The sequence below is a fragment of the Mchenga conophoros genome, linkage group LG1, assembly GCF_057382185.1.
Source record: "Mchenga conophoros isolate Kocher_MC1m ecotype Shallow Benthic linkage group LG1, M_conophoros_male_GT1.1, whole genome shotgun sequence".
NCBI classification, from domain to species: Eukaryota; Metazoa; Chordata; class Actinopteri; order Cichliformes; family Cichlidae; genus Mchenga; species Mchenga conophoros.
In genome coordinates, this window is record NC_140526.1 from 25,162,347 (window position 1) to 25,180,294 (window position 17,948).

The 17,948-nt window shown below is 38.9% G+C and overlaps 1 protein-coding gene across 3 annotated transcripts in view; it reads left to right on the forward strand.

Annotated features, from left to right (window-relative positions):
• Positions 1-17,688, forward strand: part of LOC146583435 (glypican-6-like) — a 163,562-nt gene extending 145,874 nt beyond the window's left edge. For 2 of the 3 annotated variants that reach the window (XM_085271551.1, XM_085271560.1), the window contains 2 exons: positions 1,586-1,761; positions 4,103-9,880. In XM_085271551.1, the coding sequence (XP_085127677.1) occupies positions 1,586-1,761; positions 4,103-4,320 (394 nt within the window). In that variant the 3' untranslated portion in view covers positions 4,321-9,880. Of the gene's footprint in view, positions 1-1,585; positions 1,762-4,102; positions 9,881-17,177 lie in introns of those variants that run through there. The other variant, XM_085271570.1, reaches the window with a different exon arrangement.
• Positions 17,689-17,948: the final 260 nt, after the last annotated feature.

Sequence of the window (17,948 nt, forward strand, 5' to 3'; positions counted from 1 at the left end):
CTTGGTCTACTTTGGGACTCAGCTTGTCGTCCCAAATCATGAGCGCACATGCTGCATTTAAGAGATATGCTGCATGGAAATTACCCTTATGGAAGAGAAAAAGAAAAATCCTTGGTAAATAGTTATGTTTTCGACACATTATGTGTCTCGTGCTATGATCTACTACAGTGGTCCCCAACCGTTTTTGCGCCACGGACCGGTTTATGCCCGACAATATTTTCACGGACCAGCCTTTAAGGTGTCGTGGATAAATACAACAAAATAAAACTAGTACCGATACCGTAACACATATCATAACACACGTGAAAAGACCCAGGAAAACCGAGTTAACGCTAAAAACGATAACAAAATAACTAAAAACCGATAAAAACCCTGAAAACAACACATTTCACACCTGAGTCTCAACTCTCGCGGCCCGGTACCAAACGACTCACGGACCGGTCCGAGGCCCGGGTGTTGGGGACCGCTGATCTACTAATTAAAGTGGCCATTTTCACCTTTATGTCATAAAACATGCGTAAAAGAACTGAGTGATTGTTACCTTCACGAATAAATGATTATATGAGACAAGCAGCCGTGTGGAAAAGAAAGTTTTCACAGGACTGTGTGCAGTTCTTTGAAATACTAATACACCAAGATTCAACTACCTGCAGTCGTAGTACTTTAAAGCACTTGTTTTCTGTATGTTCATGGTCGACCCATGACTGAAAGGTGTCCAGGGTCCTGTGGCAAATAAGAGAAGTCATGTTCGGTCTTTTCTAACTGCAGTGTTAATAACTTTAACATTTAACATGCTAATCGAGGCCTGTAGAGTCAAAGAGGTAGCTCTTGGATTTTCTGCTTATTTCTCTGAGAATTGCTCGGTCTGACATTGGGGTGAATTTCCTGGGGGTTTCCACTCCTGGGAATATTGTGGCATTGTTTTAACCTACCATCAAACTGCCAAACTTCTGCTCTTATAGAGGTGCTCACGCTTGCTGTTGATCAGTAAGTAAATTTGGTTTCTGGTTACCCTCTGGAAACAGTAACAGTGTACTTAGTTTTTAACAAGACTTCAGATAGTTTGGTGAAAACTTTCTTTTTCACAGGACTGTATAAGACTACAAGACTTATGTATATATGAATATCACATTAGGGATATTATTGGAGAGATTTCTTTATTCTTCTGTGTGACAACAAGCAAACTGAGAATCACATTTCACCAGTTACACCGAAAACACGTGATATAAATAGGAATGCTTTATTCTCGGTTTGTCTGTCAGTGTGCATGGTCTGAAGTTACACAGTGTTAAGCTCTGTGAGCCGCCTCACAGTAGATTTAGCGTCAGTGATGATGGCTTTCTGTTGTTGCAGCCAAACTATCAAGCATACATAGAACAACATAATTCATGAATATTTTTCATAAACATAGTGATAATAAATTATTTACTAAAGGATGTGTCAGTACAGATTTTTTACATTAGTTTATTTATTTAATATTATTTATTTTTATTTTTTTCCATCAGTTCTGACTTGACTGTCATCAACATATGTCCCCAAATACTCGACGATGCTTTCAAGTTTTTTGATGTGTCGCTGTGTCCAGATATTTTCCTGAAGTGGTGAAGGAGGGTCTAACCAACCAGGTGAACAACCCAGAGGTGGAAGTGGATATCACCAGGCCCGACACGCTGATTCGGCAACAGATCATGGCGCTACGTGTCATGACCAACAAGCTGAAGAACGCATACAACGGAAATGACATCTACTTCCAGGACTCCAGTAAGCTTTCTTATTTGCTTATTTTTGCACTCTATCAATTACACACACGCTCACAGCTCAATCTGTGGGTGGAAGCAATCTAACAATAAGTAAAATAGATCAAGAAAAGCTTTCCCTCACTGCATGTTACTTTTGATATGGACTACATTACACCACACGCGGCACTGTGACAAATATATACACTGTTACTACTGAAATAAGATCTCAGTTGTCATTCATGTAGGAACTCGGTATACAACTCTGCAGGATGTTTAGTGTTGCACTGAAGCAAGACTGACATTTATTAGGAGAATAAATAGCTCTAGGTGTGGTGACACAGACAATGACAGACAACCAAGCCTATGTTTAGGAAGATGCACATCTCAAATGCTGCTATGACAGAAACCATTCTTTCTGATTCTGTGGATCCTCTTAAGCTGACAAGATGGGAGAAATTCGGCGAGCTACAAACAAAACATGTGGCTGCATGACTGCTGCCACCATAATTTGTACTTCAGCTCCATCTTTGCTGCTGTCATGTTTGTTTTTCTCTTGGGAGCGGTGTCTACTTCAGCATTGTAGATCCGGCGCTAAAGCGCCCGAAATTATTGCATAGGTTGGCAAGGGAGGCAAGAAAACCGTAAAAAAAAAAGGACGTTTACGCGTGATTTGTTGGTGAGACTTTCTCCCGCACTTTGCCGTTCACAATCACATTTCCCACCATTTTAAACTGAGCGAGGAAAGCCTGGCACTGTCAGCTGTAAAGGAAACTTTTACACCAGCACTTGAGATCAGATAATCAAACAGAATTGCCCTGAGAAGCAGATCTTTTCATGGCTGCTAACTAAATCTTTGTATGTTTTTAAAATTGAGGTCTGTGGTTAACTTTGACATGTAAATTTGCCACACTGAACAATAGGAACTGTCTCGACAGTACCTTTGAAGGAGCCGAGAGTCCCAAACAGAACAAAATGAACCCAACTCATTAGCTTTGTTGTACCGTTCACTTTAATTTTTAACCTCACGCTGTCAAGCTGTTCCAAAAAAAGAAGCCGGCGTGTGTTGTACAAAAAAATTGAACTCAGTGTCTCATTAGGTACACAAGCCGGCAAAGTCTTAGTTCAACAGCTGCTTTAGCCATACAAGTAGTCATTAATAAGGTGTTCAGCTTATGAACCACCAGCACCTCAGATCGAAGAAACCCTCCTGAATTACCACAACGACAAAAATCATGTGCAGACTCCGTGGGTCCCCTTCCCCCGAATCAACAAGTAAATGCATGTGGAGGCAATATTAGGGTAATGAGTAAAGAAGTGCTTGTAGGACATTTGAGAAAGTCTGTGAAATTTTAATCATAACATATTTCAGCCTTCTTTTCCCAACATACTGTAATTAATGTGTGAAGCTGTTGCTTTGAGGTGCTAGAACAATTTACAACCTCATTTCTCCTCCTGGTTTTTATGGTAGAAAGCAGGCATTCGCTGACAAGAATGGATTGTACTGCTGTATTTAAATTCAGATTTCATAGATTTTCTTTATGTATTTGCATAATTACCCTGTACAATAACACCAAGTGTATTAGATTGGATACGGTTTTTATACCGTCAGTGTCATTTTTTAAACCCTAACCTTAAACCCTTGTATGTTTTAGTTTATTTAAGATAATTAGGCTGTGAGCAATAAATTGGACAAAAAAGTCAGATATAGCACAACTGATTCGAATTAAGTATGCAAATTGCTATTTATTTTTAAAAACTTTAGATTTTTCTGGCATTTGTTTCATGGTTCAGGCACTGTAGGGTAAAGCTTGTTCATCAGCAAGAGTTTAGAGGATACTTTGTATCTTTATGTTCACTGTAACAACTCCAGTGCCTAAAGTTTGCTGTTGAGCAGTTAACCAATTAAACAGTTTTCCGTTCATACAAAACTGAATTGAATAGTTGAAGCAGCTGTTTAAAACCTGCTGTTGAGCTGAAGACTGCAGGAATCTGTGCCAAAGCTGAAAGCGTCGCAACCTTCAGTCGCTCACTAATCTAAATACTGAGGGTTATTTAAACAATGATGCTACAGCTTTGCCAAGAAAAAAAAAAATAATAGCATAGTAGATAGTCAGTAATTGTGAATATTTGAACTGAACAAAACATTTCAAACAACCGAAGCGACTAACCAAATTATAACACCCACTGTTGAATATATCAGTAGGATGTGTGTGGGTGAGCTTTTTGTTTCTTCTTTTTCTGCCACATTCTCGTGTGACCGGGGCTCGATTGTGCGCTTTCTCTTCCCCTCTGCAATGAACCGCACTCGGTAGCTGCTTCTGATAATGTTATTTTCATCTAATTTTTAATTTGTGTTGCTGCAGGTGACGAGGGCAGCAGCTCCGGCAGCGGCAGCGGTTGCTCCGACGGCTGCACAACAGAGTTTATTTTTGTTGGAACAGAGGCTCCCGTGATCGGAGCTGACAGAAGCGATGAGCGCGCAGCAGCCGCGGGCAAGTCAGTTTCCTGCGGACCCTCCGTACTGCTGCTGACGGTTGCCCTCACACTCCCGCTTTGGGCGATGCAGACTCAGTGGAGATAATACAGTGTGGCCCGCATTACCACTGACTTTTTTTTACTGTTACGTAACAGTATGTTTAACAGCAAGTTGTACTGCTGTTCCCTCACTGGACATGTAGAGCCTCCTGGAAACCTGTTGAGAATGGCTTACTGTATGGTGTGGTAGGAGTGAAAGTGAGTGCAGTGCTGCATCCCGCTTGTCCCCCAAAGAATGCTTGGTGCCATCAGTGAACCAGCTTTCACATCAAAATAAAGAAAATGTGTTTTCTCATTATTCTAAAGTGAGTTTTGGAGGGTAAAAAAAGCCCAAAACATCTTTTAGAAATGAAACCCTCTAAAGATGGTTCTGTCAGTGATTTTTTGTTCCAGATAAAAGGGAATCTATTTTTCTTTTCCTTTGTATGATGAATGGAGAAAACGAGACGACACCTATTTTATCCTATTAGTCTTCTCCCCCAAAAGGAAAAACAAAATCAAAAGGAGAAAGTTTTACTGTGTGCATGCGTGGATATGATGTTAACTGACAAAACATTCTTTTTTTTCCCGTTTTTATGCAGGCTACACAGTTTTTTGGAGTGATTGTGCAGGTTGTACAGTGCTAGCAGTTCGCCTGGTTTCCCGTTTGGTCATATCGACGTGGCTTCAGGAAGCAGCAGGTCTTACAGCCACATTATTGTTGCACATTTGATTATCTCTTTAGAAAGTGCTATCGTACTGCACTAAGAGAACTACTTTGCACAGATTATTTTTGTTGGCTTCATAAGTTTCTACAGCTACAGAAAACATCCACCCCACAGAGAAAACGATCTATATTTTCAGATCATTTAATTGATTGTATTGTACTTATAAGCAGTTACAGTATGTGTTACAGTGGAAGGTACTGTAATGTAATCTTACTGGCAATGGATACTTTTTTTTTAACAACTGTGTCATTGTTTCTACAAATTATTTGATCATCTGTTAAATAAAAACTAAGAATGGTTCTGCAGCAGCACTAATTGCCTGTTAACAGCGTTCAGGTATCTAATTTACTTTCGTCTGTCTGGGTAGTTAACATGCACTCACGCTGGTTCTGTTATTCTCAGAGGACTTGGAGGAGAGTAATAATAGATATATCCTTATGAAATTTTAATTTCCTTAATTTTCTTGGCTGCCACACTGATGAATTTTGCTTTATGTTACTTGTTTATTTGCATACATGTAAAGTTACCCGTCGTAACCTCTGATATCCTCTGCTGGTTACCCCTCATGTCTTGCAATGCATCATACTGAAATTTGCATGTTCTTTGGTTAATGAGAGCAGACCTATGCCCCCTACAGGCTACATGCGGTGTAATTGGTCGTGTTCTCTTAGAGGACGCGTACAAAGTCAGCAACTTTTAAAAAAGAGTTCCGAGGCCAGAGGGCTCCAAATGTACTCGTACAACTAAGGTAACTATTCGTAACTTTCATTCTGTGTCCTGCAGGCTTTGACCTTTAGCAGACTCAAGAGGCTCAGGGAGCAAAGCACTTCACAAACACAACACAGTGGTTGATGTCGAACTGTATACCAGAAGGGTTCATAGCTGAGTGAAAGGCTATAAGTGGCGGCCATAATAAGAACTGGTCACATTCGCCGAATGCTAAAGTAATGCACTTCCTGTTCTGTCTCCTTTAGCATGAGATGCACTGCACCATACTTTATGAAAGGAAATGAGTTAATGCTGTCTCTCAGTTCCTCGGGGTTTGAGCGCACGCAGCCGTTATTAATGTGAGCACTCTGTTGTTTCAGTTTAATAACTGTTAGCCTGCAGTCTTTAAAAAAAAATTCAGTTCCAACATTGGTAAAAAAAGATTTTTTAAAAAGCACGCTTTTTCATTGAACTGACACTTTGTCTATCACATCATGCCAGATGACCTCACCTTTTGCCCTGTGTCAGCTCAGATAGGCTCAAGCTTTATGTAAGTATTCAAGAAGGACTTTTTCTTTTTTGTTATACTAGAGAAACGATAGTTTTAAAGTACTCAGCAACAACTTGATAACACCAATCTGCCAAGTGAGATTCAATTAGCACTAAGTTCTAAGTTCTCATTAATTCTCCTCCACATTTTACCTTATGACATTTTCTATTAAGATCAAGGGAAAGGGTTTAGAAAAAAAGATGGGACTTTTTTTTTTTGACAATTCATCTGCAACTAATGGCTTTAACATCTAGTCGCAGAGAAATGTAGCCTTCGGATACAATATCTTGCAATATGTAGCGTGAATATTGTTGAAGCCATCACGAGTGTGCCTGGAGGATTGAATCTCATCAGCTCATAAGTACCTGAAATGTTTTCACAATACACAAGCCCATTACTTCAACAGAGACCTTCCAGTAAATACACAAATAGACAAATCAATAGGAGCTATGAGCAGCTAAAGAGATCATGTGTTTCATGTACAAAAGCTTAATAAAGAAAATTCGGGGCACGAGTTTTCCTCGTCTCCACAGCGTGAAGAGGGGATAGAAAAGCACAAAGTTTGTGCAAGCGTCATGGATCTCTTCACAGAAAACACCATAAGGGAAATCTACCCTCGGTGTGCTCATATGACTCACGAAAGAGAAACTGAGCACCACAGGAAGCTCCCACAGTTGACCTCTTTCACCTCACTTCTTATCGAAATGGTTTTAGGATAAGGTGACTGAACAGCAGCCTCCTACTTAAAAAAAACACAAAAACCCCAACAGCATAGCAATTAAATCACTGAGCAGCAAACCTTATATGTGTAGCACAGCAACTGTGTTTAACCAAAGCATGACTAAAGACAACACTGAAGCGATTAACAAAAGGCCACCCAATAACTAATTGTGCACAGAAACACGAAGGCAGAGCAGTTCCATTCACCTGTCATCAAAACTGGTTGAAAATCACAAGGGTTCACCCTGACTGAGGTGAAACGTTAGCGCATAGAGCAAAACAAAAGCTGACAAGTAAATCGTAAACAGATTTGGAGGATAAATCATGATGCAAAACAAGCGTGTGACATATGAAGAGACTTTAATCTTCTTTCTATTACTCTATAAAAGAAGCGTATACACATTTTCCTCACTATCTAATGGCGTTTTCCATCTTTTCACGGTACCGCTTTTATTTTAATTACTATATGTCATCCCATTATGCAGCCTGATGTGTGACTAAACATTTAGCACTATCTGCTGTTTACCCTAATGCTTAGTTTCTAATATTCACATGACAGCAGGGGGATAGAAAACAAAAAGATGTTTTGTGTGCTTGTTTTTTTTGGTTTGTTTGGGTTTTGTTTTTTGTTTTTTTTAGAAATTTCTTTAAAATGTGCTGTACATCTGGATACAAAATGGAACTACCGCCTACATTCTTTGCTAAGACAAATCGATAAAGAAACAGTGTGCCTGAACTCACTCACTCACTCTATCTATCTACACACACACACATATATATATATATATAAGTGTGTGTGTATGTATAAAATCCGTTTGTGTTTTCCTTCTATGCTGTGCACTCAAAAATGTCTAAATGCCAACATGCATGTCAAAATAACCATTTTGCAGCTGGCAGTTATGGTCCAGTGAGGGTCTGAGATCATAGTTAATGCTCTAATGAGTAAACTGCAAAGCACCCATTAAAAAGGGAGCAGTGAGTCAACACTGGGGTGATTTCTACCTGTGTTAATTAGTCACCAACAATGCCTGGAAGCAGCCCTGGGAGACTGAGAAGACTTCCCCAATACCCACCAAAACTGTGCATGCAGGAGACCCGTCTACATTCGCTTCACTGCCGTAATAACTGAGCAACTCATTGGTGCCGGAGAGAGGATGCGATGCACATTTTAAAGCCCCGGGTTTGAAAAGGTACATGGAAATTTTTAGTGCACACTAAAACGGATGACTGAGCAAGTCTTTGGAGCCTGTCAAGGTCAAAGCCTGCATGAGACGGGACGAGGGGTGCATTGGAAACTTTAAACATAAACACAGTTAGATGACTCGACTGTGTTTAAATCGTTTTTATACAGAAGTTATACGAGTCACTGTGTTGCACTAACAGCTTTTTAGAATTGCTCACGTATCCTGTGGTCACAGACAGACGACCAGCAGAAGCATCAGCTGCTGCTGTTTCAGTGGGTCAGACGGGGAGTTGAGAGGACGTCACGCTGTAACTATTTATAACATGGTGAATGTTGAATTAAATGCCGTTGAAGTAACTAGCTGTCAGTCCTGTGCAGTGCTGGTTTTCCTCATCTTTACTCACCCAGGAGTACCGCCCTGAGGACGCGATAATTGAAGTGAAGGAGGTTTCATGTAAAAGTCATGGTTTGTTACATGGAGGCTGTTGAAGTGTGGACTGATAATTAATTTTAGCTCTGGACGTTTACACTTAAGCAAGAATATCTAGAACGTTTCGACCGTAATGGCAAAAATGTTTTTTCCTTGTCTTTTTTTTTTTTTTTTTAAACGCGCTTTGTGTTTTGGTGATTTCATAATTGGCAAATTAAATGAATATGCTGCGCAACAGGAATAAAACTCAATTATAAGTGCAAGTTAGTGGGTTTTACTTGGAGTCAAACGCAGCCAAAACATTGTGGAGGCAGATATTTCTGAGTCAGGGTCGGTAGTGAGGCGGAACAATCAGTGCGGTGTGTGCTTGATAATAAGGCAGGAAGTTAGCCGTGTGGCTTCAGATACGGCATTGTTTAAGCTTTGGCACTGCTGCTCCTCAGTGGGGCTTAACAGCTCAGTTTTATTTCTCCAAAGTGTAAAAACTCAAAGCATCTGCAGCCATACAAAGGTCGAATGCACCCATTAGAGCCTCTACAAGATCTGTGACTGCAGCAACAAGAGTTTTTGGATGACTAAGATGAGGCTGGGCTTTAGCAGTGTTCTTCAGACAAAGTCAAGAAAGTGAATTAAGAAAAGAATGTTTTGGAAGTTTGGTGCAGTTTTTTCCAAAGAGCTTGTGTCTGTCTAAACAACAGTCTTCTCTCATTACAAGAGGAATGTCTGCCATTCTCCACTGCCTTGTGTACTCCTCTCTTTCCTGGCGTGATACGTTACCACGGTCACGCATTCACAGTTTGACACGATTCAGTGCTAAACTTGTTTTGTTTTTGTTTTTCTCTCATTCATTCATTTTGGCATTTAAAAAAAAAAGGGGGGGAAAGGTGATGTGAGGTTTTTAAAGAGTGTTTTATGCAAGAATCTTCATTTTGATGTTAATCATTTGCTGCACTTTTGCTAAAACATATGCTGTGAGTGTGGTACTGCTGTGATTTGCAAAATCTGATAAATAAGGAGCACATCAAGCGTTTTGGAACTGTTGGTGCACGTTGTTCAAAGTTTTTTTTTTTTTGGGGGGGGGGGGGGGGTCGAAGTTGATGGTTATACAAGCAGACATGCCTTACCATTTTTTAAAAGACTAAAATGGATTGCTTATTTGGCTTTTGTTACACATTCTTGTATACAGAAGATAATACAATGGTAAAAAATAAACATTTATTTAAAAAAAAAGTTTTCTGGGGTTTTTCTCCCATGCTGCTGTGTATTTCTTTTTATTGCTTTACTGTGGATCCATGCCTCCAATGTTTGTGAGACTAGGAAGAAAAATCAGATCATTTATTTCTATGCTGCCTTCAGAGTTTTAGCATTTCTAAATTGGCTTCAGACGTGTTTAAGCTAATATATGTTTTTTTTTTTTCCCTAGAAAATCAGCCAGCTTTGCATATAACAAGGACCTCCCCCTACTTTTTGTTTCCCCAGGCTGATTTATAGAGAGCTTCCACATTTATATTACTACTGTATTAACAGGTGCAATTCTCAGAGCATAAATTACCATTTAAAAAATGCAAAAACATTTTATTCATGCAAATACCTTTGAATTACGGAAGATTACCTTCCAGATATCTTTGGTGGAAGTGATAGTTTCATGGCTTCTGACCAGACAACTGTAACAAATACACTATATGGACATGGACATATGGCTATGAATACACTATAAGTACTGAGCCAGTTACTTATTACAGATACAGGAGCTGCTCATGCAACGTAGCTCCTGGTGCACGGCTTTTGTGCTGATGTTAATGAACACGGGAGGTTAAACGCTTCCATTTTATAATAATACCACCTGCAGTAGGAATACCAAGAAGGGGAGGAACTTGTTGCGATGGTGGTATCCTATCACGCTCAAATGAGCAGTGTTTTTAAATTAACATGTTTGTAAAGGGCTTGACGCATGATTTTGTACATCACTGCCAATGGGACTAAAAATAAAAAAATCAAAGATTAGGAGATGTGCCCCAATACTTTTGTCCATATACTGTATATATTGTATATGCACAAGACTTTTTTTTACAATAGGATTACCTATTGTCAGTTACTCTTGAATGGTATAGGCAGCACTGTTAATTGGAAAATATGAGTGAAAAATAGATTACCTAGTGTCAGTTAAACTGTGTTACAATAGCTATGCATTTGCTTGTCAACTAGTATCTATGTCTAATACAGAACTGCTTCAATACTAAGCATTGAGCATTATTTAGAAAATCTAATGAGCATCTTCAACGGTTAATAAGATAAACCTGCAGTAGAACACAAAGGAAGAATGAACTCATTAAAACTATGGGCAGTTTTCACAGCTGACATTTTGACTTGTTAAAGTTTGAAAAGCACCCGTTATTAAGATTATTTGCCTTTCAAACATGACAGTGCTTGAACTGGAAAAATCCCTTTAAAAAAAAAAACTTGCATCAGCTGAATAGAAATCAGCTGTGATGCATTTTATCTGCACTGTAATTTCCTCACTGTGACATGTCAAATTGTCTTCTCTAGAGTTGCATGCTTCTCCTGGTCATGTAAAGCAGCCCAAAAGGGAACCTAATGAGAATGCTTTGCATGACTGGCATTTCATTATTACCAAGCAATTAACATCTACACACACTAACTCGAGCTTGTCTCGGGGTCTTAAACACAGTATGATAATGCAGTGCTAACATTTGAAATAATTATCCTGACATATGACAAAAAACAGCATGTTACAGTTAAATCTCTACCGACTGGAAAACCTTCAAACCAAGCACGACAGTTTCTTCTGTTGTTGAACTAACGTGGCTATAATCGTGTTAGGGTTACCTTTCAGAGGGCAGATTGTGTTAGGATTTGTATGAAAACATTTACATATCAGGTTATTAAAAGCAGGACTGCAACACAAGAAACTTATTTCCACTAAAGTATGGAGATCTTGTTTTGGATGTAAATGCTTTGGGGAAAGTATGTTCAGAGGTGGAGCAATTATAGTTCCTGGCTAAATTACAGACCCATGCTTATAAAATGAATTCCCTTTCAAAATTATTACTGCATGAAAACTAATGAATTCAAATCAAGCTCAATTTAAAAACAGTCTGGTCTGCCTTTTCTTTCACTTCATTTGTACCATATTAACACTAACTCACTTTTCTCACCCATTTGGCTCATGTACTTTATTCTCACCTGTTTAAGACGGGGTGACATTCTTTTGCAAATTGCTTTGAACACTAGGAATGTGACAAAAACAAATTACTTGTGATATGTTTTGAGACTTACTCTGGCACTGTGAGTTGAACATTCAAAACTGGAGAAAAAAGTACAAATATTAAAAAGTATTGATAGCAGAAACACATTTGGTAGAGATTTAAGCAAATGCTCATTCTACCAGCATCATCACTCAGAAAATAAAGTACTTTATTATTGTGCCTTTTAGACTTTGACAGCATGGGGCAGTACACTCTAAGTTAGTGCTGCTGAACTCTTGAGAGCAGGTGCTTCTTTGTATCCTTTCTGTATTGTCACCAGAGGTTCAATACTGAAGACCAGTATTGAACTTATGGTTTTGTACAACAATCGACCTTTTAGAAATGGTGGAAAACCGAGTATGCTGGGTACCTGAAATCACCATTTAACGTTCAAGCAATTGAACTGTAAGAGGAAAGTGAAACACCTGGAGAAAAGATAGAGAACAAGTGCAAAACTCTGCACCACAATGCTGCTGATACAAGATACAAGACAGTATGAAGCTACTCAGAATCTATTAAAACATAATAATAATTAAATGCAAATAATAAATTTCCATTTAACTCATATAAATAAGGAACTGGGAAAACTTTAAAGGTACAGTGTTTTATATATTCCTGCTAGATCTCAGTAGATTGATCAGTTGCAGTCAATTGAATTTTGTTTTCTTACCCCTTCCAGTTTAAGTGCATACTCCTAGCTATGGTGGCCAATGCAGTAAAAGCTCTGGCTGCTGTTCATCTGTAGTCAGCGTAGGCTGTCAGTCTGCTGTGTACCTCAGCTGTCAATGTGTGTCATGTCTATTTATTCTGGAGGATGCTATAAAATTTTGTGTAAAGAGTCGATGAGTCAGTGAAGCTCACTTCATCCTGATAGCAGTTGTTGGTGATATTCTGAACTTTTTTGTAATGGTGTTAGCTGTCGTTAGCCGCTGTTGTTAGCTGCTGTTGTTAGCCGCTGTTGTTAGCCGCTGTTGTTAGCCACTGTTAGCTAACATTAATGAAACCGTCTCTGAAGTTTATCTAACATTGTTGGACTCAGACACTTAGTCAACAACCTCTCAGGAAATTTGGGAATCTAATCAAACTGTTTATCAGAGGGCAAGTATGGTTTGTAGGACACTCAAGCCTAACATTAGCTGCCATTATGTTAGCTTATAACCAGCTGTTGTTGTTTAGCTGTTTGCTGTCAACTGTAAGGGGACAGGAAGAGTTGCCTGTCTAATCTGCTGATAATAAGTAATTCCGTCAATATCAGGAATAAATATGATGTTTATGCACATTTTTGTGTATTAGAGTTCTGACCACTTCTGGAGATGAGGCTTGAGGTGAGGAGGAAGTGGATGAGGTGGAAATGAGGGAGCTGTGATGGAGGAGGAGGAGAAAGGCATAATGAGATGACAATACACATGTACAAATGTTAGATGGTCATATATCATTTGCAGCTGTGCAAATATGTCCCCTTTGCTGCTTGGTAACAGTAATGTAGTTTTTGGTCCATAAAAAACACAAAAGTTTGCTTTGTTCCAATAATGAGCCATACGGTGTAAATTTTACTGCACTCCTGTTTCTGAGGGTGAAAGATTAAGTGAAAGAAAAGGAGAAACAGGCAAGAAACAGGTAGCGTCAAGCGCCGTCGACTACAGGTGAGATCAATGTACTAACTGCTACTTGTAATCTATCAGTTGTCAAACCTGCGTCAGTGTCACATTTTGTTAGTGGAGGCAGCAGAACTGACAGAGAGTTTCTGACAGAGAAAAAAGGCAGAAACTAAAAAACCCTGCTGCCTTGCTGCATTCAACACATCGGAGTAGCTCCCCCAAACATCCATTTATTCATTTTCACATGACAGTATCAATGGGGACAACACGAAACAGCTTCACATCTGAACCAGAATTATTCATTACAATCACGCTTTCTGTCTGTACAATTATTTATGTGCTTCAATTATGGATAAAGCAGTGTGAAAGGGCCAAACTCCAGATGAAATACAAAATACATGGATTTCAAAGGCAGAGCTGAGTTTTTCCTGCATGATCCACTTGATAATTTTGAATTGTTCTTAGAAAAAAAAACCCTTGTGACTGTAAAAGAATTAATTCTGTTTCATTGTGGTGCAAACGAAATACAGTATGATGTTGAAATGGCGCTGAAATAAATGAAGTCACTTGCTCTATGCTTCATGTCTGAAGGTTCAGCAAAAAACAGGACTCACAGCCAAATTAGGTAAACATAAAGCTGACATTTTTAAGGTAGGCAGTCAAAGTTCACAAGGTGCAAAACCTACAAAGCTCATCAATTAAAAAAAAATCATTCAAAGCATGAAATGAGAAAGAGAGAATTAGGACATAAATAGACACAAGACAATCAGGGAGATAGGAAACAGCAGGCAAACATAAGCAAACCAAGGTCATGACAAAAGGAAGTAAAACTAAATACAAGTCACAAGAAACAAATTAGTGCCAAAATAAAAAGAATAACTGGAGGTCACTACCATCTTCATTACATCTGATTCCCAAACAGCAAGGTGGGAAAAACAGCTACAATTCTGAGTTAGTCTTCACAAAGGGACAGCGCTAACGAGTGACTTATGTCACAGTGGCTACATGGATGACCATTTTTTAAAACGGGCTGTGCTTCCAAACCTCAACGTTAGCAACCAACACATAGAAAAAGTGCCCAGCTGCATACTTCATGTGTAAGAAGCACAGGGTCTGAAGCCAATTTTCCAGTTTTCCCAATTTGTGTTAACATTTTTTTTTTCTAGGTGAAAATTTAGATAAATATTTGATCTTGTAATAAACTTAAATGTGAATCCAGTATTATATGGTTGCATATCACACAGAATTATTGTAATTCATGTCACAATTGACACTCCTTAGTCAAATTGTGGACCTAACCTTTCTACATTAACACCGACTAACTCAAGGTCTTACAATAAATAGCAACTCCCCTTCGAGCAAACACTTTGCAAATTTAATGACAGCCAATGTGACGTGAAAGAGAGGAGAGTATAGAAAAGATGCTTAATGCATCATGGGAGGAAAACAGGTGTTCTTCTTCCACCGAAAGTCAGCCTTATTGCTGAAGGCTCTGGAAACAACAAGTAAGCCTGTCCTCTGAAAGTAGGGTTTGATATTGGGATAGTATGCTACTATGATGTTTTTAAGATAAGATGGTAACTGGTCATTAGGGCCTTGTTTGATAGCTGTATTCCATTTTGAGGAGCTGCTGCACCAGTAATCTATTCCAGTTCACTATAGTGGAACAACCAAGCCATCATTACTGCTATTAAAATCTACCTGTGGTCTTCGTGCTGTGAGACGATATGATCTAACTGTGATGTGAGAACAGGTGTTAAGTGTAGTTGCTTCAGTTTTTGAAAGAATGGGCCACCCTTGTTAGCGGGTTCTAGTTTTAGACAGAAACACAAGCATTACAGCGGACTGATTTAACATTTCTACACCAGAAATGTAAAAAGAAAGAAAAATAGTGAGTACTACATACTAGTGAGCTCCTAAGGTATAATAGGCTTTAATTTTGAGCTTTATTTATACCGCTTTTCATCTCCTTAGAGGAGATAATCTACTGTTTTCTGCATACATACTTTTTGTAGTTCACCTACACAATCCTCACACTGGTTTAATTAAATAAATACAATGTACAAAGAAAGTGGCTTTTGTTGATGTCAAATAAAGGAACGCAACAGGAACACTTGTATAATTTTATGTAATATAATAACTTTGCAATTAATACCTTTATGAAATCCTACTTGCCTCAAACAGACTGCCTAAAACAACAGATCTAACAACGACTATGTGCCTTTTAACTGTCCTTCACAACTCATAAAACTCAGTGTTGCCTCTGAAAGTAGGGTGGTGACTGTAAATATTAAGGTCTGAGGACATTGTTAATGGATTCTCTGATGACACATTTCATCCAGGCACGGATTGTAATTGCTTTTTACATGACAAGTAATTGTGTGAGGGCTTTAGAGACAGTGAAAAAGTCCCTTGAAAATAGAGACCTATGAAATTAAACCTTGGTTTTCAATTTTCACTCCCACATGGGAGTGGGCAATTAAATGGGTTTAACCTAGTACTGTATAATAAGACATAAATAAGTTTTTGTATGCATATATATTAATATATTTTTATATATACCCATTAGCCACGCCATTAAAACCACTTGTTTAATATTGTGCAGGTCTCTTGTAACAAAACTGTCTTTGAGCACGCGGGGCACGGTAGACAGGATTTTGGGGCATGCATCAGGTCCTTTGGGTTGCAGAGTGAAGGCCTCCAGGGACTGGACTCGTTCCAGTGTGCCCCATAACCCTGAACCTTTGGAGGTTGTGTCGATGCTTTGGGCTCTTTGTTGTGGTCTTCGAGCCATTCCTGCTCACATTTTTTTGCTCTATGTTGGGATACGTTTTTCTACCACGCACCAGCCCCATGTTTAGGGACTCTCATCGACAATGGGGTCGTTTTATAAAAGGGCAACAAGTGCAAGACTTGCGGTGCTATTTCAGAATCATATTATTAGATTAAGATATAGATTTTTTTTTTCTTTTTAAAAGGATCAAAATTGCTTCAACCAGCAAGAGAAAAGCAAAAACTAAAGTTGCTCCAAGTTTCTTATTGATGATCAAAGACAGATAAAAACCTGCAAACTATCTCAAATAAACTGCAGGGCCTCCTACTTTCTGTGCACCAGGGTCCATAGGATCTTTAACGAATGGTGAATTGATTAGTCAGTAGGTGTTGGTTTAGTATGTGCTGAACTCTTATCTCAGCAAAACACGTTACCATGGAGAGAGGTAGTGAAACACATTTGTAACCCTGAAAATCCTGAGTTAAAGCTGAAGTTATCTAGCTATTTCTCAGAAGATTGATTTGTACGAAGATTATCAATCATTTCTGTTGGTAGTTTTAATGTTGTGGCTCACTGGCACGTAGGTTGTACTCATTAAACCAATAGGAACAGATGCAGAGTGTTGCACCCACTCACTGTGTGTTTATGCTTCATTTCAAACCAACACTGGAGCTTCCATATTGTGATAGACTGACTCACCAAGGTCATTCCCATAACATAAACATTGTCTCTGAAATGCTCAATTGACAGCTGCAGTTCAGTGATTAAAAATCTTGGCTATCCGCTACTTTATTGGACAAGTTTTCCCTGTATAATGAGTTTTTGTGGAAATGTATTTCCATCTAGTATCATCCTAAAAAGTGTCTTCCTCTCAATGCCCTAAACCCTTTGCATTAGACATTTTCAAATAAATCTTTCCCCCTCTGTCTTTGTCTCTCTCTCCACTGTCTTTCTCTCCCTGGATTTAGGATAAAGACTGAATTACACAGCAGAACAATCCTGGATAGCAGAGACAGAGATTACCCTCCCTGATCTTTCTACAGACAAGAAATTCCGTGCAAGAAGTTCAGTGAAAACCCTCCCTGAGGGCCTTACCACCTCAGTACTGACAGACTGTGCATTAGCATGCATCAGAGAAGAGAAAGAAAACGGTTTTATCCTTTTTGACCCACCACTTGACTTGAGATAGAGAGGAATCTAGTGAGCCAGTGCAGTGGATGTTAGGCTTGTCACCACACTGATCTGTACTCGGGGAAAAAAAAAAGAACGAAAGACGAGAAGTGAGGTTCTGCATACTACCGTGTCAGAGGCATATGGCTCTAGAGCCAACAGGTACAGTACACTTCTCCTTTTTTTCTGTTTAATATCAAAGACTAAAACAGCCTGGCTTCCCGAAACAGCCTGGATTTATCTGCTCTAAATATACATTTGCAGCACGTGTCTACACTTACTGATGTTCACAGAGACGCAAATGTGCAGAAACGGTTGTAACCACATTTTAATTCATTAGACTGTCCATTATAAACAATAAATAATAACTTTATTACTGTGTCAAACAGAAGTCCAAGAATTTATTCTTCTCCACAGATTCCAAATATCGATTACAATGCGAGCTACAAGGATTGATTAAACAGCAGGAAATTAACTAGTCATAAGGTCATTAATCAAACATAAACAAACAATGTAGGCTTTTTTAAAAAAGGTTTGCTATATTAAGCACTGCACTAAATAAAGTACTT